The following is a 21,488-nucleotide window of genomic DNA, read 5'->3' as shown; positions in this document are numbered from 1 at the left end:
TTGTGTTATAATGAGGTACGGGTTATAGTGAATTCCTATATAAAGAGTCAGGAGGTAAAACCCAGCGTGCTGATAAAGAAGTATGTGCTGTAACAAAGCCTTTTAATGAGGACAGGAATACTTTTAAAAGACAAAAAAAAAAATGCCATGCTGAAATCTGTTTCCTGAGCTAGCCTCCAATTTAGGCCCTGCTTCTGAATTAACCCATTAAATTGGCACTTTCCACTTAAGGGGGGGAGGGGGAAACATTTTTTAAAATTTAAGTGCTAAGATAGAAATCACTGTTCATAATATTAACAGACAAACATAGATATTACAGTGCAGGAGGCCGTTCAGCCCATTGTGTCTGTGCCAGCAATGAATAATAGATAATTTCTTGATAATTAAGATGGAAATTAGGGGACAAACGCTTAATGTGTTTTATATGACATTCCTTTGTCATCAATTGAAGAGCATAAGAAATAGGAGCAGGAGTAGGCCATACGACCCCTCGAGCCTGCTCCGCCATTCAATCAGATCATGGCTGATCTTTGATCTCAACTCCATTTTCCCACCCGATCCCCATATCCCTTGATTCCCCTAAATTTTTATGGAAATGTTAACATATTGAAGGGTTAATGTACAAAAGGGTTAAGACTTTCATTTAACCAACAAGCATAGGAGTATCATACGACTCATTCAGCATTCGACCTCTAATTTCTAGCCTATTTTAACTTAAACGGTCTATTATTCCATATGTTACGCTAATTACCCAAGTCCACCTGTAGGAGCTTGAGTGGAAGTTTGATGTGTCCAGCCAGAGGAGAGCTGACGATTGTGCACACTGCCCTTAGTAAGGAGTCCGGATGGAGGACAGGAGTCCTTACCTTGCTTGCTTATATTCTTACCCCTTTTAACTGCCTCATTTCATGGAAGCAAATTTTGTAGATCTAAACATGAAAATCAGATGAAGTAATGGAACTGCTTTCAACACAGAGCTTTGAATTAAACATTTTTCTGGAACAATAAACCAAAGTAACAACATCCCGCTATGTTCAGAGGGTGCAGGGATGTGCTGCAGGTGTAACATCTGTTGGCTTCATGCAACAAAACTCTGCTGTGCCTAATGTGGACAGAGTGAATTCAAATTAGATTCAACTTTCGAAGCTAAATGGCTCAGAAGTAGAAGTGAACCCTTTTTTGTTTCATAGTACCAAGATCACACATCTCTAGACACGGCAGCACCTGTGACCTGCAGAGCCACAGTACAGTTCTATTGTCTCCCTTAACTATATAATAATTCACATGCAACTTTGAACATACCCATTCCTCTGTGTACCTGAGGGGGAGGGGGGAAGCCGAGGAGAGAGGGTTTAGACATGATGTTCTGACCATCATGGTGTGGGGCAGGCTTGATGGACCAGCTGGTCTTTTCCTGCCTGTCAATTTCGTATGTTCGTACCTCCATATCCTGACTCCCAGCTTTGACATCGTATGATGACTAAATGAAATAGGTCGATAAGTGACCAAGAAATGGTCAAAATACAGAGCAGGCCTACTTTGTTGGTTTCCAGTTAGATTGTTTCCTACTAGAGTGATATCTGTACTTCTCAATTCGGGCCCCCTCAGGGTTCCAGCTCTGGTCCCGGAGACTGCTGGTTCAGTGGTGTCTCAATGCTACCTGAGGTTAGGTCCATAAAGAAGGGGGTTCTCAGCTACGTTGATCTTTTGAATCACATATCAAGCTCCCAACTGGTACAGCAACATTGAGCCAGGGTGCTCTTGGGGAATTCAGAAGACCACCTCCATGACCTCTCGCAGATCAGTTCCAGTTTTGGGAAGCCTGGCATTGAGGTGCAGATCCCTGATACTTGGGGCAGGCCTCTCCTTGAAACTGTTTTAGGGCCAGGATAGTTTCTAAATTTCTCAGAACGACCTGAGACCATTCTTGGTTATATTTTTGTGCTTAATTTTGCTGGTGGAAGGCCAGAAGGATGAGCACAGGCTGTTGTGGGAGGTTATGAATCAGCCTGTGTATGTGGAGACTGAACCCATCAGGCCCAGACTGGTCTTGTAGCATCAACCATGCTGGGAAAGGAATTTCCTTTGCTCTGGGTGCCCTCCAAAGCTGTGGACAGTACGACAGGATTATCTGGTTGGTTCATGTCAGGGTATGACCTAAGGTTATGACCTAAGGTTGGGTTGAAGCATGGAGTCTCAACCCCTGGTCGGGCTGGTGGGGGAAGCAGACTTGGACTGGGACTGGGAATTCTGGTGGAACTCAATCACTGTGGATCACGGAGACTTGATAATTCCCTACATTGCAATAGTGATTACATTACACAAGTGCTTCATTGGCTGTGAAGCACTTTGGGATGTCCTGAAGTCATGAAAGCCGCTGTATAAATGCAAGTTCGTTCTTTCTTTCCAGTCAGACATGTGAATGGCCCTAGGGGCTGAATGGCCCACTCCAGTTCTTATGTTCCTATGTATCTTGTAATTAGATTTTGACATCTCTTCAGCGTACTTTCTTAAAGCAGAATGGTCCATGGTGTTTTTGTATAATCATTTAGGAGTACTTATTAAAATAAAAGCTTGTTCAATGAATTTTGGATGCATGAATTTAAATACAAGTTTGTATTTTGTAAGAATTTAAAATAACAACATCCAGAATCCAACTTTACATTAATCCATGAGTTGAAAAATTCATCTTTTATCATTTCAATATTTAATCTGCTTAATGTACCTTTTAGGTTTTGTTTTATGCTGATTTTTTTAATAGATTTTTTTTTCTCACTTCCTGCCCTTTCTTGAGATTCTCTGCACCACACCCAGCTAAGAGGGTGGAATATGGCTGGACTGATCACAAATCTTATCAATAAGATAAGGAACTCCATTGCAAGCTTGAACCTGCAAGCTACCTCTCCATGCTGTTGAAATTGTCTTGCTTTGGGGATTGTTGTCTTAACAACAACAACAACAACAACAACTTGCATTTATATAGCACCTTTTAATGTAATAAAACATCCCAAGGTGCTTCACAGGAGCGTTATCAAACAAAATTTGACATCAAACCACATGGAGATATTTGGACAGGTGACCAAAAGATTGGTCAAAGAGCTAGGTTTTAATGAACGTCTTAAAGGAGGAGAAAGAGATAGAGAGGTTCAGGAAGGGAACTCCAGAGCTTAGGGCCGAGGCAGCTGTAGGCACGGCCGCCAATGGTCGAGTGGTTAAAATCAGAGATGCACAAGAGGCCAGAATTGGAGGAGCGCAGAGATCTCAGAGAGTTGTAGGGCTGGAGGAGGCTGCAGAGATAGGGAGGGGCGAGGCCATAAAGGGGTTTTAAAACAAGGATGAGAATTTTAAAATCGATTCATTGCCAGACCGGGAACCAACATAGGTCAGCGAGCACAGGGATGATGGGTGATCAGGATTTGATGCGAGTTAGAATATGGACAGCAGAGTTTTGGGTGAGCTCAAGTTAATGGAGGGTGGAAGATGGGAGGCCGGCCAGGAGAGCATTGGAATAGTCAAGTCTAGAGGTAACATAGGCATGGATGAGGGTTTCAGCATCAGGTGAGCTGAGGTAGGGGCGGAGACGGGCGATGTTACGCAGGTGGGCATTGGCGGTCTTAGCGATGGAGTGGATATGGGGTCGGAAACTTATCTCAGGGTCAAATAGGACGCCAAGGTTGCGAACCTTCTGGTTCAGCCTCAGACAGTGGCCAGGAGGAGGGATGGAGTCGATGGCTAGGGAACGGAGTTTCTCCCGGGGATCGAAGACAATTAATTATTTATTTTGATGAATCTTTATGAAAGAAAATCTAAAATTTCATAATGTCTTAATGATAACCAGATCCCTCAGGAATTGCAAGTAAAGATTATTTCTTGATGTTACACTGAATTAAAGATTGAAATGAATGCTTCAGTATGGATTGTTCCAACGATCTGTCACAAATAACGAGCCTTAAAGGATCTTAAGCCAAATTGATTATCCTACTAAATGACTCAAAGCTGTTGGAGAAATAGAGTAGATTCACTCTTTATTGATGCAAAACTAAAAGTTTGCTGTATTTATCAGTACTTCTTTACTCCTGTATTCATAGCCCTACTTATATAACCCAAAATGCTGCTGGCCTTTTAGTTATGACTTTATCTACCCGCCCACGCACATTCAGAGAATTATTGGAAAGAAATTCACCATGAAAGGCAGTGCAAAACGGGGGGGTATCCCATCGGCCTCCTGTTACACTCCCCGCCCGATATCCAGTTCCATTGACTTCGGTAGAACTGAATATCGGGTGGACCAGATTACGGGAGGGTTGAAGCGATACCATCGAATTTCTGCCCCTATGCATTTCAGCCCCTGGGTCTCTTTGTGGTCTGGGCGTATCACCGTCACCCTCGGTTTTGGCCAAAGCCCTGTTCCTCCAATATCCTCTGGATCCCTCTCAGAGCCTGAAACCGGCAGGTTCAGTGTAGATATAGCCTCATTCCCCATACCTACTGGCAGATTCACTTGGACAACGCATCTAATAGCATCTTAGACGACCCTTATGAAAGATGTATCACTCACCCTGCATCGGGCATGCCAGGACATGTATTTCACTATAACACTAATGACCATGTGGCTAATATCCAGTTTGAGTGGGTTTAATTATTGTTTGAAACAACAATAATTGTGGGTGGATCAGTGCTGAGGCCCAGTTGACTGTAAGGTCACAGCTGCATAAAGGCCCAAAGAAACATCAGGATCCAAGGCGTAAGTGAAGGATTTAAGCGTCAGAAATGAGCAGAAGGCAAAAACAAGGCCTCTGAGAAAGTGATAGTCCATATAGGTGAAAGTTATTGGTGGTACGGGACATTGGGATTAGTAAGTTTAAGTGTTTCTGTGTACTTTTACATTTGTTGAATTAATTTCCTGTATTGTGTTATTTTACCAATGCTATTTTCTGGGGGTTATAGTTGGTTGGGGGGAACCAATCCCAAGGTTTCTTTCAGGGATTTGGTTGGCTGCTTTTTCAGTGACTGCTGATTATTCATTGGTTGCTTTTTACTGTGAGTTTTTTTTAATAAAAGCTCAAAGAAACAAAACATCAAGGGGCCGATTTTCGGATGGCCGAGCGGGTGCGTTGGTGGCGGGGGGGCTCCGAAAATGGCGGAATCCCAGTGCGGGTTCGGAGCCCGGCTCCAACCCGCTGACTTCCGGGTTCCCCAGTGATGCGTTCAGGAGCGCGCGCAGCTCCCGAATGCGGGACTCCCACCGGCAATTAAAGCCGCTGGGATGCTGCTTTAGATAGTTATTTAGGTAGTTGAGGTACTTGACAGACCTCATTGACTGGAGATTTTGGCAGGGGTGCAATTTTGAAGGATCCTCAGTGTGTTTCCCGTGCTGTGGGAAACACTCCCTGTTGGAGCAGACGTGTTTCAGCCAGCAGCCAGTGGGAGATGCAAAGGATTATTTGACAGGTGGGGGGAACTCATTTATTGCAGCAGGGCACTCTGTCACTTCAGACAAAGTTTTGGCTGCAACACCTTTGTCTTTCCACTCAAAATTATTAATTTATACCCTCAACTCTGCTGTGCAAACACATTTACCTACTTTGCGGACCCCCTCAAACTCACACCGTCAGGATGGGGGGGGGGGGGCGCCATGGCTGCATTCATCACTTCATCCGAGGACGAGCAACGTCACCAGCCTTGCCAGGCACGCCATCCACCTCCGCCACGTGGAGCTCCACAACACAGAGCTGCGCCACAGGCAACTGCACAAAATAGTCGTGCAACTACACATACACCCACTGTAGGGTGACCCAATGGGTGGCATCAAGTGTGGGTGTTCATGGTGAACCTCATGAAAGGGACTTATTACACAAGCCAGTCAAGAATGGCCAAGACGTGGCAGTAGTGGTGACAATAATAATATTCAATGTGCCATTAACAAAAATCAAATATAAATAAAAAACATGACAAACCGTCAAACACCCTTGTGCATCCCCTTTGTGCTCACAAAACCTTTGCCTTACGCTTCCTACTACTCCTACGTGGTGCTTCCCCTGTGGCTGCAGCAGAGGTAGTGGCAGGTTGCTCTTGTTCATGCCCTGACCGATTAGATGCTTTGGGCCTACGCCCTCTGGGTTTCGGTGCCTGTGAGGGCCCCTCCAAAGACTGCTCCACCTGCACCTGTGCAGGGCCAGACTCGACCGCCTGCAGAGGAGTCAGCATTGTGAGTACTGGTTGAGAGGAGGGCAACGGATGAGACGTGGGAGCACGTTGAGTGGCGTCCCCACTTCCATGTCCCCTTTCACCATCATCCCTCTCCTGGGCCAGGTCCACATCACTCCTCCCACCCTGCTGGGCGACAGTTTGGAGGACATGTGTGAAGCCTTGTAAAGCCAGTCCTAGTGTATCTGTTTAAGGCGGCAGAAAGTTGCTCACCCCTAAGTTCAAAGGGCCGTTGTTAGGCCTAAATGGAATCATTGTTGAGCCGTGGTTGAAGCTCGATGGAGGCTAGCCTTCCCTCCATCGCAGACATTCCCGCTCTTACCCGCGTCACTATCTCAGAGATGCCCTCAAATCGTTGTGACAGTATCTCAGAGATTCCCTCCTGTACCTGTGCCACCATTCCACTCATGCAGGAGTTGGACTCCTCCAAACTTTGCACGATTGTGGAGAGTGCGCGTGGCACCTGTTCCAGTGCCTCTCAAATGTGCTGCTGCCCCTCGATCATTCTCTTTTTAAAAGATGGCCCCCAGGGTTCAGCATCTGTGTCCAGCTGAGCAGAGCCTGGAGAAGAGTGCTCCCACCGACGCGGACTCTCCCCAACTGCCCCTGCCACCAGTGTCTGCTGGTGCTCACGTGTGTGGTGACTTGCCATTTGCGACCCCAACTAACTGAGGACGGGGACCCACCGAGATGTGTGTATCTGGCTGGTGGATGGCTCGCTCAGATGTGGCGGTGCCCCCTCAGAGGTCGGCAGGTCCTCTGAGGAATCGCCCTCCGCCGTCACGGCGGTCGCTGAAGGCCCTGTAAGAGAACAGAAGGCAATATTAAGCATGATGACAGATGTTGAGATGCTGAAGATGGCAAGGCATGTTAACATCATTTGCTATTGTGAGTGCTGAATGTTAAAGTTCTGTCAGCCGTTTGTCGGATGCCAGTCTCGGCATCCCCGACGGACAGGCGCTCAAGGATGCGGCTCAATTCAAGAGCCTCCTGCTCCACGTCCGTGAGGACGACCTGATGTTGTGGCCGTCCCTCCGGTCTTCGCCCTCTCCCGTGTATTCTGGGCTCTCTTCTCCTATAAGGGGAGAAAGTAGAGAGACGTGAGTGAGGTATGGTGACGTGGCCAACCACTGAATGCATTGGTTTGGGTGAGGTTGACCGTGAAAGAGATGCATCAGAGGGTGAGTATAAGACAGAGCCATGACATGGTATGAGGATTGGGTTGAGTGGTAGTGGTGGGATGAGTACTGGGGAGGTGAGGAAGTGCAGGTAAGTTGATGATGAGGTTTGAGTGGGTGTGAGGGGTGATGTGATAGAGTAGTGTTGGCATTGCAGAAGGAGTTGTGGGGTGGGGGCGGTGATGTGGAAGACGGAGTGTAGGAGACCGAGTTAGGTCATTGAAGCACTTCCTGCACTCAATCCATGTGCGGGAGACGTTGCTGCTGCTGGTGACCTCCTCTGCCACCTCGAGCCAGGCCTTCTTGGTGGCAGAGACAGGCCACATTCTCCCGTCCGCTGGGTGGAAAATATCCCTCCTCCTCCTCACCCCATCCAGTAGGACCTGGAGTGAGGCATTGGTAAATCTGGGAGCAGCCTTTCCCCTGGTCCACTCCATTGTATAATTTTGGTTGTTTGCTGCAGGAGCAGCATTGGAGGACTGCCCCTTTAAATGGGGCTCCTCCAGCTAACGGCCTGTGATGCAGGTGCGCAGTTCGCCCGCTGCGCAGGTTGACGACGGGAAGCCCGGAAGCCACGGTAAGTGCCTTCAATTTACCCACGATCGCATGGGGAATGGACGGATTTTACTGGGCGGGTTATCCACGTGCCCAGTCGTCCCCCCCACTGCCATCCCGCCTCCCTGGTAATATCGGGGCCCAAAAGTCAAAACCGAGTGTTGTAGCTTAGTGCTAGGCAAGTAACCAGTCTCGATGCAAAAATTAATTTAGGTGAGTTAACAACTGAACTGGGAGCTAAATCAAGGCCCTTAAACTATCTAAGTAAAGAATTTCATCGTTCTGCTTTTTATTCATCATCCTTTTCTCATTTTGCTTTTTTCCCTCCTCAATTCCTGTTCGTTCCCCCATATCTTTGGTAAGAGTGAAACAGTCTAAAGTATGAAGTTCCCCGAGTACTGCTTCTGACCTGTCTGCAAGGGTATGCGATTGAACATTTCTGGACAGGGACTGTTCTGACCAATTTGTTCTCTTTTGTAATCAGTCCACATAGTTTGAGATTGAATAAGGAAATATGCAGGGTGTTATGAGGAAGACTGGAGAAACCTGGACTTTTCAGTTTCAAAGTAGGTAACTAAGAGGTGATCTTCGAGAGGTATATTAGATAGTAAATAGTATATAAAAATGTAAATCTAGAACACTAAATTAAACTGAGAATAGGACAAGGAAATGCAGGGTCAAACTAATAAAAGGTAAATTTAGACTGATAGCAGAAGTTCCTCACAGTGATTAACACATGCAAAGAACTTCTGGGTAGAGTATGGAGACAAGAACGTAAGCATCATCTAAAACAGTTGGATGCCATGATGTGGTGCTGTGGAGTATTTCTGGATGGATGAGCTAAAATGGTTTACATGGTCCTTGTGTGTACCTATCTTGTGATTTGTGCCCTCCAAAGAGGGTAAACTGAATTTCTTTGCAGAGACTGGAAGGTTCTCAAGCAAATCCTCCAGGATGTGAATTCACCATTGTAATCTAAATGATTAAACCCCGATTGATTGTTTTCACAGGCAATTGGACTAGGATGACGGTATTTAATTATATTATACTTATCCCTGTAATATTCAACCTCATTCTCAACTACATAGTTATTGAAGCATTTTAAATACTTTATAATTCTTGCCACTTTTATCGAAAGAGAAAGCTTGCAAATTTATATCTCAATTCATTGCTCAAAATATTCCAAGACGCTTCACGTAATAAATTTGAAATGCAAATTGTTACATGCGGCAGCCATTTTCTACAGCAAAGAGCAGTGAGATGTTGGTCAGGATACTTCAAGAAGATGTTTCTTCAAATAGTGCCATGAGACCTTTACTGTACAACCAAACAGGCAGACAGGACTTTGGTTTAGTGTCTCACACAAAGGCTGGCACTCCCAACACTGGAGCACTCTTGCTGCTACTCTGAAAAGTCAGCCTCATGGGACTTAAATTCACAACTTTCTGACAGTGCTCCAAACTAACGCATTTTTTGCTTGGGATATAGGCAGCATTTATTGCCCATCCCTAATTGCCCGAGGGTATTCAGAGTCAACCACATAGTGTCGGACTGGAATTGTGTAGACCAGCCTGGGTACTTTTGTTTACAGCAACCCAACAACTTTCTTGGTCATTTTATCCCCCCTGCTGCTCGTCTATAAATTACCAGATTTTGACCAGTTAATCATGTTGAGATTTGAACTCTCAACCTCTCAGCTTGCTAGTTCAGTGCTAAAACCATTAGGCTACCTTACCAGCTTTGCACATATTATCCTGTTCTGGCTTGGTGTTTTGTAATGGTGCTTAGCCTAACGATGTCCAAGTGCATATTGAGGTAGTTGTTACTCATTTTCGGCATCTGCTAAACTGATGAATAATGGCAACAGATCCCTTTGAAGTAAGACAAGGGGCTCATTGTCCATGTCTAACATGGTACTTATCCTTGCTGGTTAATGTAGACTAAACTGATGTATGTTTTAGAGGATGAACTTTACTTCTGCTAAGAAGGAAGTGTAAACGCCACTATCATTAAGATATTAACATAATAAATAGATGCAAAATAGACAAATATGTTTAAGGATAGAAAGAGTCATATGGATAGGAAGTGTAAATGAACACGTGGGTGTGAGTAAGAATTTTATATCAAGAAACAAAGAGTGACTGTTTTCACTCACTTTCAGTTAACATCTGTGCCATGTTTAAAGTTATTCAGGATCGGAGATTATTTTAATAACGCATATGCGCTAACCTGAAATAACTAGAAACGATGAGGAATTGCCAAAGTCCTTACAGTGTGTAACAACTAAACATCTTTTTCATGTTTAGAACATGTAGGTAGTATTTCATGAAAAATAAACCTCAAGAGACACTGCACAGTTAATTTCATTCAATGAGATTCACTGGTTGAGACTGGGGAAATCAGTAGTCTGTAGTCGGACCTGAAGACACCAATATACAAGATTCAGTCTTTATATTGTTTTTTTGTTCCTGCTATTTCTGTTTCAAGTTAGCACGACTCTGCAAATTACACAGCCCTTCAGTTTTAAGTCTTATTTCCAGCTCGTAGGATGTACTTTTGTCCCATTTTAAACCCCTACTGGTACCAGTTTACATCTTGTCCTTTTTTCTCCCAAGTGGCAATGCTGTTTATGTTGTTCTTATGTACTCCTACCCCTGACTGCATCGAGGAGATGGCCTCCTGTAATGCATTCCTTGAGGTGCTGGATTGGAGGCACAACGTCCACAGTCGACCAAAGCACTTGGATCTTGTCACACGGACACCACAACACACACATAGAGGCCACTCAGGGAAACATGGTTGGCCAACTCTGCTTTTGGTCTTCCTCAATAATGTGCTGGATGTCATCAAAAGGCACATTGTTCTCATTGCTAGAGACAATACTCTCGACAGAAGGACAACCAAGTCACTGCAAGTAGAATTACATATTGAACATTCAGTGGTGCAGTTTTCAGTGCTGAGAAAACCAAGTTTTTGTTGCCCAGCTATCTCTACTAAGTTGCAAACCCTCTTGCATTATAAAAACGAACTTCCTTGGCTTAGTTCCAGTGACACTCCAGTGCAGTACTGAGGGAGTGCTGCACTATCAGAGGTGCCGTCTTTCGGATGAGACATTTAAACGAGGCCCAGTCTGCCCTCTCAGGTGGATGTAAAAGATCCCATAGTACTATTTTGAAGAAGAGCAGGGGAGTTCTCTTGGTGTTCTGGCCAATCTGTGCCAGGAAAAAACAAGTAGCAAAACTAACTGGAATGAAAGTCCTCAAGAGAGCTCAGGTCTGCTAATCACCACCGACAACCTTGGTGTTGGATCGGTTCAGTGATGGGAATTTGTAGTACTCTTTAGCAGGCAGCTTCTAGATCGAATAGAGCCAAGTGTCATGGAGATGGTTCACTGGGTGAGGCTGGCCTAGTTTGTGATGTAGTTCATCTTATATAAAAATGAAGATGTGAGAAGCACCATAAACATTGCAAGCACTTAAGCTGGACCTCCATATTTATATAAGAATCACACAGGGCTGATGTAGCTCTTATATCAAACCAAGATATCAATGCACTTGGTGCTATCAATCCCTTGAATTGCACATCTAATATCATTGGCAAACCTTCACACACTGCTGCTCCTACCTGGATAAGAAGGACTTATTTCCCTTAGCAGAGAGGTCAATAACTAGGGGGCATAGATTTAAAGTGATTGGTGGAAAGATTAGAGGGGAGTTGAGGAGAATTTTTTTCACCCAGAGGGTGGTGGGGGTCTGGAACTCACTGCCTGAAAGGATGGTAGAGGCATAACAAAATCATTAGTTGGAGCTCCGTTCCTTGTATGCAGATGTTACTAAACCAGGAGCATTGCAGATGCATGTTCTTTAGCATGCAGGTTATGGAAAATCTGTGAGTTGTCCATTGGTATTAAAACTACTACAACTACAACAACAACAATTTATGTTGTGCCTTTAATGTAGACAACACTACTTAAGGCACTTCACAGAGTTGTAAGGAAAATGAGCGCCAAATTGCTGTCGTATTTCTTTATATTACAACAGTGACTACAGTTTAAAAAGCCCTTCATTGGTTGTGAATCACTTTGGGATGTCCTGAGGTCATGTAAATACATGTTCTTTCTTTACCTCAAGCATATGTCGGAAAAATACTTTGTGAAACATTGTGGGGTGAATTTTCACCTCTAGGTCTCCCAACGAAGAGCGTCATGCATCAGGAGCATATATCGGGAGTTCTCTGTGTGGACCCAATTCTTGGCCCACAATTTTCTCACCAAAAATTCCCAAATTGCACTCCCGGATTGCAGCTCTTCAGAAGCAGCACTACAGACAAAAATTCAACCCCCTTTCTATATATGCATCAAACAGATGAAAGCTTCCCAGTTGCTGTCGACAATGTTGTGGGAGTTCAAAGGCGGACTATTGAAAAATGCTTTGTTGTTCAGTCTTGGATCATAGCACCTCTTGCTACTCCTTTTCAGATGAGTAATGAGGAGTGTTGGGAGCTAAGGGTGAATTCCAAAATATTATGTTTCCATAATTTATCTCAAAAATGCCATAAAGAGGGTTGGCCCAATAAACAAATTCAGCCACCAGATGGTTAGTCTTTTTCTTAAAAAAAAAAAATCACCTTTTACCTACAATTTCTTCTGTAACGTTAGATATAGAGGATATTTCTAATGAGTAATTAGGTTTAAGGTGCATGTGCAATCTTATGCTAGAGTATTCGTTTTAACATGAAGGAGAAAATGAGAAAGAAACAGTGGCATTTGTTCCTAAAATAGCTATATTTGGGCTTTGTTCGAGAGAAGACTTGAGTACAAATACTTTTTGAGAAAATTTGTCCTTAGCTCTCAACTGGGGAGTCCAGCCATTGTAGCTGCAGTCTGCCACGGGAATGCAATATTAAGAGCCTATTGCTTTGCACACACCAATCTCAGGGTAGGGTTGCCAATTCTGGTTGGACATATTCCGGGAGGTATCAACACATCGTAGAATCATAAAAATTTATGTGTGAAATCACAGAAGGAGGCCATTCAGCCCATTGTGTCCGTACCGGCAGAAAAAGAGCTATTCAGCCTAATCCCACTTTCCAGCTCTTGGTCCGTAGTCGTGTAGGTTATGGCACTTCAAGTGCATATCCAAGTACCTTTTAAAGGTGATGAGGATTTCTGCCTCTACCATCCTTTCAGGCAGTGAGTTCCAGACCCCCACCACCCTCTGGGTGAAAAAAATTCTCCTCAACTCCCCTCTAATCTTTCCACCAATCACTTTAAATCTATGCCCCCTGGTTATTGACCTCTCTGCTAAGGGAAATAAGTCCTTCTTATCCACTCTATCTAGGCCCCTCATAATTTTATACACCCCAATTAAATCTCCCCTCAGCCTCCACTGTTCCAAAGAAAACAACCCAAGCCTATCCAATCTTTTCTCATAGCTAAAATTCTCCAATCCTGGCAACATCCTCATAAATCTCCTCATTACCCTCTCTAGTGCAATCACATCCTTCCTATAATTTGGTGACCAGAACTGTATGCAGTACTCTAGTTGTGGCCTAACTAGTGTTTTATACAGTTCGAGCATAACCTCCCTGCTCTTATATTCTATGCCTCGGCTAAAAAAGGAAAGTATCCCATATACCTTCTTAACCACCTGTCCTGCTACCTTCAGGGATCTGTGGACATGCACTCCAAGGTCCCCCTGTTCCTCTACACTTCTCAGTATCCTACCATTTATTGCGTATTCCCTTGCCTTGTTTGCCCTCCCCAAATGCATTACCTCACACTTCTATGGATTGAATTCCATTTATCACTTTTCTGCCCACCTGACCAGTTCATTGATATCTTCCTGCAGTCTACAGCTTTCTTCCTCACTATCAACCACATGGCCAATTTTTGTATCATCTGCAAACTTCTTAATCATGCCCCCTACATTTAAGTCTAAATCATTGATATGTACCACAAAAAGTAAGAGACCCAGTACTAAGCCCTCTGGAACCCCACTGGAAACAGCCTTCCAGTCACAAAAACACCGGTCGACCATTACCCTTGGCTTCCTGCCACTGAGCCAATTTTGGATCCAACTTGCCACTTTCCCTTGGATCCCATGGGCTTTTACTTTTCTGCCATATGGGACCTTGTAAAAGCCTTGCTAAAATCCATGTCGACTACATCCAACATGGTACCCTCATCGACCCTCCTTGTTACCTCCTCACAAAATTCAATCAAGTTAGTCAGTCACAACCTTCACTTAACAAATCCACGCTTACTTTCTGTGATTAATCCGTGCCGCTCTAAATGACTATTAATACTGTCCCTCAGAACTTTTTCCAATAATTTGCCCACCACCGAGGTTTGCTTGACTGGCCTGTAATTAAACAATCTATCCATCTTTCTCTTTTTAAACAACGGTACAACGTTAGCAGTCCTCCAATCTTCCAGCACCATGCCTGTAGCCAGAGAGGATTGGAAAATGATGGTCAGAGCCTCCGCTATTTTCTCCCTTGCTTCTCTTGGGATACATTTCATCTGGGCCTGGCGTCTTATCTACTTTCAATGATGCTAAACTCCTTAATATTTCCTCTCTCACTATGTTTATCCCATCCAATATTTCACACTCCTCCTCCTTAACTACAATACATGTACCGTCCCTCTCTTTTGTGAAGACAAACGCATTGTATTCATTCACAATCATTCCCATGTCTTCTGCCTCCACACACAGGTTACCTTTTTGGCCTCTAATAGGCCCTACTCTTTCCTTAGTTATCCTCTTGCTCTTTGTGTATTTTTAAAACATCTTTGGGTTTTCCTTGATCTTACTTGCCAATATTTTTTCATGCCCTCTCTTTGCTATCCTAATTTCCTTTTTAATTTCACCCCTGCACTTTCTATACTCCTCTAGGCCTCCTGCCTGGCCTCTTGCCTCCAACCACCGTACACTCCCGCCATTGTTCACCCAACATGTCCACCCTCGCGGTGCACCACCTTCCCACGACCAATTGGAAAGCGCACAGATTCTTTGTTACCCGATCAGTCAATTATCCTTTTTTCCCCATCTCCAAAATTTTTATAACTAATAAACAAAAGTGTTCAATGAAAATAAATTTTAAAATACAATTTTTTATTGCCTCCATGATTTTTCTCCTGGGTTTGCTCGCAGCAGTGTCCAGGAGATTAGTCTTTAATTCCTGGAGACTCCAGGGCAATCCTGAGGGTTGGCAACCCTGGTTCAGGCAGTGCAGAGCCACCAAACCCAAGTTATACTGCTGCTTGTGCACCACGGACTGCCAAGAAAAAGAAGGCACTTTGTGCATACATCCTAGGATCTAAATTACTCTGCACAATTTGCATTCGTGCAAAGCCAAAGCTTTTTCACAATGACTCAACTGGACTATTAGAGAACTTAACTGTAAATTTAAGGACACATAAAGTGTATTGGAACAGAGGAGGCTGAGGGGAGATTTAATTGAGTAGTATAAAATTATGAGGGGCTGAGATAGAGTGAATAGGAAGAACCTATTTCCCTTAGCAGAGAGGTCAAAAACCAGGGGGCATAGATTTAAAGTAATTGGTAGAGGGATTAGAGGGTAGTTGAGGAGTCATGTTTTCACTCAGAGGGTGGTGGGGGTCTGGAACTCACTGCCTGAAAGGATGATAGAGGCAGAAACCCTCATCACATTAAAAAGTACTTGGATATGCACCTGAAGTGCCACAACTACAATGCTACAGACCAAGAGCTAGAAAGTGGGATTGGGCTGGATGGTTCTTTTTCAGCTGGCACAGACACGATGGGTCGAATGGCCTCCTTCTGTGCCGTAAATTTCTATGATTCTATGATAAAGATAAACTGTCACACCAGGATACTGGAATGTAAATATTTTGTTTTATAAATAAAACACTGTGATTCGGAGGCACAGTCGCAAACCTATCCGTTTAACATAATCTTGTTCTTGAAATGATATCTCCGAGAAAGGCATGATATTATTCTTATTAAAGCACAGACTTTTACCTATGGGATGGTCCCCGATAGCAAGCAATTTGCAAATTCCGTCGGTTGATAGCATGTTAATTCAGCAGCTGTCACAAACAACGCATTTCAAAACTATTTTCTTGTCCTCTATCCTAGCGCAACCGACTTGCCCAGAAGTATAATTTTTCAGCCGAATTTAACTCATGTAATCAAATAACTGTTATCATGTCTGGTGTACCATTGCTACAGGGACGTACAACCTGTGGCCCCAGGGTCAGGTGCAGTCCCTGAGCCCTGGCAATTCGGCCCTTGAACCTCAAGCATTTTGATCTCATTGGAGCATTCATTTCGTATTTGCTAGTTTGTCCTGTGTGAACTTTGTGGGCTTGGAAGTTTGGAAAGGGCTGAGTTTAGTATTCTTGTCTTTTTTTCAGCAACAACAACAACAATTTGCATTTATATAGCGCCTTTAACGTAGTAAAACATCCCAAGGCGCTTTATAGGAGCGCTATCGAACAAAATTTGACACCGAGCCACATAAGAAGGTATTAGGCTTTAAGGAGTTTCTTAAAGGAGGAGAGAGAGGTAGAAAGGCGGTGAGATTTAGGGAGGGAATTCCAGAGCTTAGAGCTTAGACGGTTGAAGACACGGCCACCAATGGTGGGGTGAAGGAAGTTGGAGATGTGCAAGAGGTAACAGTTGGAGGAACACAGAACTCTCTGAGCATTGTAAGGCTGGAGGAGGTAACAGAGCTAGGGAGGGGCGAGGCCATGGAGCAATTTAAAACAAGGATGAGAATTTTAAAATCGAGGCATTGCCAGACTGACAGCCAGTGTAGGTCCGCGAGCACAGGGGTGATGGATGAACGGGACTTGATGCGAGTTAAGATATGGGTAACAGAGTTTTGGATGAGCCCAAGTTTATGGAGTAAATCCTAAATCAAAACACTAAACACTGCCTGTATTGGCAGTTGAAAGAAACATTGGTGGCAGGTTTTATCAGCCAGCGGGTTACTGGCAGTCAACCGCTGGATTCCTCTAGTGCCACCCGTCCGCGGCTCCACCTAGCCCATAAAAGCAAAATAAAAAAATCTTACCTGGAGGATCCTCTTCAGCTTCCTGACCCTCTTTACCCTGGCCTCCGGTTGGAGGGGCTCTCCAGCCGAGTTTAAAATCACTGTCGGGGCCCAACGATGTCTTTGGACCTCAATTAACATATGTGAATTAGCACCCCACTGCCTTTGGACTTAGTCACCTGTCCAGAAACCTCTGTTAAAATCAGAAATGGCAGGATATGGGCAGGTTAACGGTAGGTAAGTAACCCAAGTTTCCATTGGGCAGGTAGGGTTAAAACCCCTCCCAAACTTAATACATGGCCCCCGATGCTCCAAGGTGACACATCTATCCAATCCACAAAGACATCCTTGACAGATTGCATACAATATTTTCTGGCGTCAAATAATGACACATTTGGCTATATCACTTCAGTATGAGTTATCTATATATCTCAATGCATTTGTGTTAACTGAGACTCATTTGACTTTTGTTTTGGGGGATGATGCGAACGTTTGACAAAAACCATCTTTGAATATTTGGAAGCCAAACAGTCATGTCTTAACAGATTTATCTCATTTTCTAATAGTACGAAGCACAAATACATGTTTTGACTCATAAATACATTTAAGCTTCCAAACAGCAAAGGTGGTTTTCTTCAGTAATGAGAAGCAGGGAAATCACACAAGTGTTGAATGCATTGGGTTTTCTTGGATTGGCTAAGTTCCAAACTGTCAGATGGAGCTCTACAAAATAAGGAGATGTCCTTTATTTTAAGGGGTGGTGGAAATTACATTAAACTGCACCTCTTGCCAGACAATCCCTGAACTGCATTGATGGCAATGGTAGAGACGTCTGGAGGCCCACACAACATGCATCCTATTTTCAAATCTCAACACAGCAGAGAAAACCACCTTCTTGCTGGCACAATACACAGTCTCGAATTCGAGGTGTGTTCGTGCTTATCTGCGGAGCGTGCTCTGTGAAGATTAATGTGAATTTTCAACAAAAGATTTGTTTTCCATATTTACATTTGTCACTGTCGTTGACTTCAAGTCGAGACAGAATTTTGTCAGTCAGACTGAGACGCAGGGAAATGGAGATAAGCCTGGATATTCAGGAATGATTACAATCTCTTGAGACTCTCCTTGGCTGACAAATGGAGAAAAATGGGAGAAATAAAGAGAAAACAGCTGCAAAGGGAACAGAAAAAGGTTGGAGTCGATTGAGGCCGCCTGCAAGGGCAAAAACCTAAGTGGGAGGAAAAATACAGGAAGGATTTAACTGATAAGAGGGTCCTCCAAGTCAAACGCAATGCATTGCACTGATAATTTGATTTGGTTCCCTTCTGTTCCTGGATTTTCAATTTCCTACCAATAGAGTCTATTAAGATGTACCGTGTGTACACCCAAAGAGTGGTAAGAATGTGGAATGCGCTGCCACAAGGAGTAGTTGAGGCAAATAGCATAGATGCGTTTAAAGGGAAGCTAGAAAGGCACATGAGGGAGAAAGGAATAGAAGCGTATGCTGATAGGGTTAGATAAAGTCGGGAGGGACGAGGCTTGTGTGGAGCATAAATGCCAGCATAGACCAGTTGGGCTGAATGGCCAGTTTCTGTGCTGTATACTCAATGTACATTCTCCTTCCCCTCCCTCCCTCACCCCACCAAGCTAAATATTGCAAGACCCATTATTGCTCCAAATATAGCCATTTTTTCAAGCCTTTGCAAGAGGGGATTCCCAGCTCCTGATGTATCCTGCACATGTTTGTAGCTTGGGGAACAATAAATTACTTGTACACTTCTATGAATACATTATCGATGAGTTTACTGAAGAGTTTCACTGGATCTCAAATGCGTCTTGATCAGCTGCCTTCAATGCTGTTTGACCCTGTATGTTCACTTTGTCACATTGGATTGCAGTCACTTGATCATTTTCCATAAAGGCCAACTTGTTTACTCTACAAGGTAAGTTTTCAGTCTGCGCGCTTCCAATACGATACAGATTTCATCCGCTGGGGCACGTATGTTGGGAAATTGCATCCATCTGCAGCTCATAATTTTACATCCATTCATGGATAGAAAATCATGGGCTATGTGCGCACAATTTCCCAAAAATACTTTGGGCAAAAGCAGCTCTGCAACAGGAGTATGTAAGCGGAAAACATACTCTTATATTTATTCCTATTCCTGAGCGATTGACTTAAGTGAGGGTGGAGGTTGAGAGGCCAGCAAGAACAGCATTGGAGAAATCAATAAGAGCTTCAGCAGCAATGAGGAGGTGGAATGGGCCGAGATGGAGGTAAGTGGTTTTGGGGTAGGTAGGAAACGGGGCTTGAAATTGTGTACAGCCTGGTTCAACCTGAGTGAGCAGCCAGGAATGGACAGGGACAAGGAGTCCTGGGCAGGGGTCAGAAATTATTTCTTTTGGATGCCTGATGTTTAATTGGAGGAAATTCAGCTTCTGTGAAATTGGAAGCACTTCTGGCTCATCCCTAACTTATGTCAGACAAGTATTCTGACAACACGGAGGCAGAGAGGTAGAGCTGGGGGTCATCAGCATATATATAATGGAAGATGACCTCTAGCCTATGGGTGACGAGGGGTCGGAGCAACCTAATCACTTCAAGTACATTCCTATTGTAAAAAAAAACATTTAAAATTATTCCAACCCAAAGTTTTCAGTACTGCAGACATATGCAATTGAATATTGTCTTTTTAATGAAACTATAGTACTTGTACTGAGAAATCTAATCATATTAAATGTAATGGAGAGCTGTATTTTATAAAATAACTGATTTATTTGCCTACATAACCGCACTTCAAAAGTAATTTTTAAAAATGACCCACTATATAATTAGAACTGTCATTAATATACCGTGATGTGGAGATGCCGGTGATGGACTGGGGTTGACAAATGTAAAGAATCTTAGTCGGGGAACACTTCAGCAGTCAAGGACATTCAGCCACTGATCTTCGGGTAAGCGTTCTCCAAGGCGGCCTTCGAGACACACGACAACGCAAAATCGTCGAGCAGAAATTGATAGCCAAGTTCCGCACCCATGAGGACGGCCTCAACCGGGATCTTGGGTTCATGTCACGCTACACGTAACCCCACCAGCGAACAAATGTTATCTGTTTTTAATACAACGGATCATTCTCTGTCTTTCTCTTCCTTTTGGATGTTTCTCCCTCTCTCTCTCTGTCTTTTGTTCTGGCTGTTTGTATATTCGGTGGTCCTGTAGGTAACACCTCTCTGTCTGAACACTTTGATTGCCTTGACAACGGGCAGTTGGAAAGATTATCTGTAATCACCAGGTATTGTTCTCTGACTATAAATGCAAAACGTTCAAGGAATCCCACACTCACCTGACAAAGGAGATAATCTCCGAAAGCTTGTGATTTTCAAATAAAATTGTTGGACTATAACCTGGTGTTGTAAGATTCTTTACATTAATATACCGGTAAAATACACAAGATTTCTTCCTGTGAGCTCACAGTTTGCTACTTTTATTACAGGGACGACATGTCAAGACTGGGCAGCTGGCAGCCATCAAGGTCATGGATGTCACAGAGGTGGGTTTTTTATTTTTATGTGTGGCTATTTCTTAATGAATTTTCATATGTTTGCATTATATTAAAAAAAATGGATTAGTGATCTAGTATGTTCTTGTACAGTATGTAAATTAGGGAAGTAACAATAAGATCACCTTTTGATCTGCACTGGATATTTCTGTCGTTTGCGTACGTATTTTTTCAATCCCTCCAAAAGCGGACCAAGTTAACATTAGGTGAGGTGGGGTTTGACACAAATCTTCATCTGTTTTATTTCACAGTAGCGTGGTAGGGTGAACATACAGAGAAGCAGTAATGATCAGATACACTTAATTCAATTTATATCGCCTAACGATACAAAGCAAAAATATGTCACGTTGCCCCACATCAGGGTCATCTTACTTGACTTAAACAAAAGTTTTTCTAACTATCCTCCAGTATTTCTAACTACTTTGCCTACGCAAAGGCCCGCTCAGCTTCCCCATTAACGAAACCTGTCCACTAACATGTGGGTCTTATTTCACCTCCTCCATTTGCCCACAGAAAGTTGTGGTTTAGTTTCTGACCCTTCCCCGGCGAGGGGTTGACCAGAAGAGCTCCTCATCAAATCAGCGACTGTTCTCCCTCCTTTTGAATCTAGGTTCATACATAGCTCAACAAGAAGGAACATTCAATCCCCCTACAGGGTTATGATGTGGAGATGCCGGTGATGGACTGGGGTTGACAATTGTAAACAATTTTACAACACCAAGTTATAGTCCAGCAATTTTATTTTAAATTCACAAGTTAATGTTTGTTGAGAACTCAGGGGATGAGATAATGACTCCCCTATTGTTTCCAATTGTCCTGGCTAATGGTATCAATGTCTGGCCTAATACACATCTTACAAATGCCTTCAGCCTGAGGCCTTCCTTTTTAATTGTAAATAATTTTACAACACCAAGTTATAGTCCAGCAATTTTATTTTAAATTCACAAGC

The 21,488-nt window shown here is 43.6% G+C and overlaps 1 protein-coding gene across 3 annotated transcripts in view; it reads left to right on the top strand.

Annotated features, from left to right (window-relative positions):
- Window positions 1–21,488, top strand: part of si:zfos-2326c3.2 (mitogen-activated protein kinase kinase kinase kinase 4) — a 255,016-nt gene that overhangs the window by 33,959 nt on the left and 199,569 nt on the right. For all 3 annotated transcript variants that reach the window (XM_067997295.1, XM_067997294.1, XM_067997296.1), the window contains exon 3: window positions 20,474–20,530. In XM_067997295.1, coding sequence (XP_067853396.1) covers window positions 20,474–20,530 — 57 coding nt within the window. The remainder of the gene's footprint in view (window positions 1–20,473; window positions 20,531–21,488) is intronic.

The sequence above is a fragment of the Heptranchias perlo genome, chromosome 15, assembly GCF_035084215.1.
Source record: "Heptranchias perlo isolate sHepPer1 chromosome 15, sHepPer1.hap1, whole genome shotgun sequence".
NCBI classification, from domain to species: domain Eukaryota; kingdom Metazoa; phylum Chordata; class Chondrichthyes; order Hexanchiformes; family Hexanchidae; genus Heptranchias; species Heptranchias perlo.
Note: the sequence above shows the minus strand (reverse complement) of the source record. Positions and strands in the feature narration are given on the sequence as shown.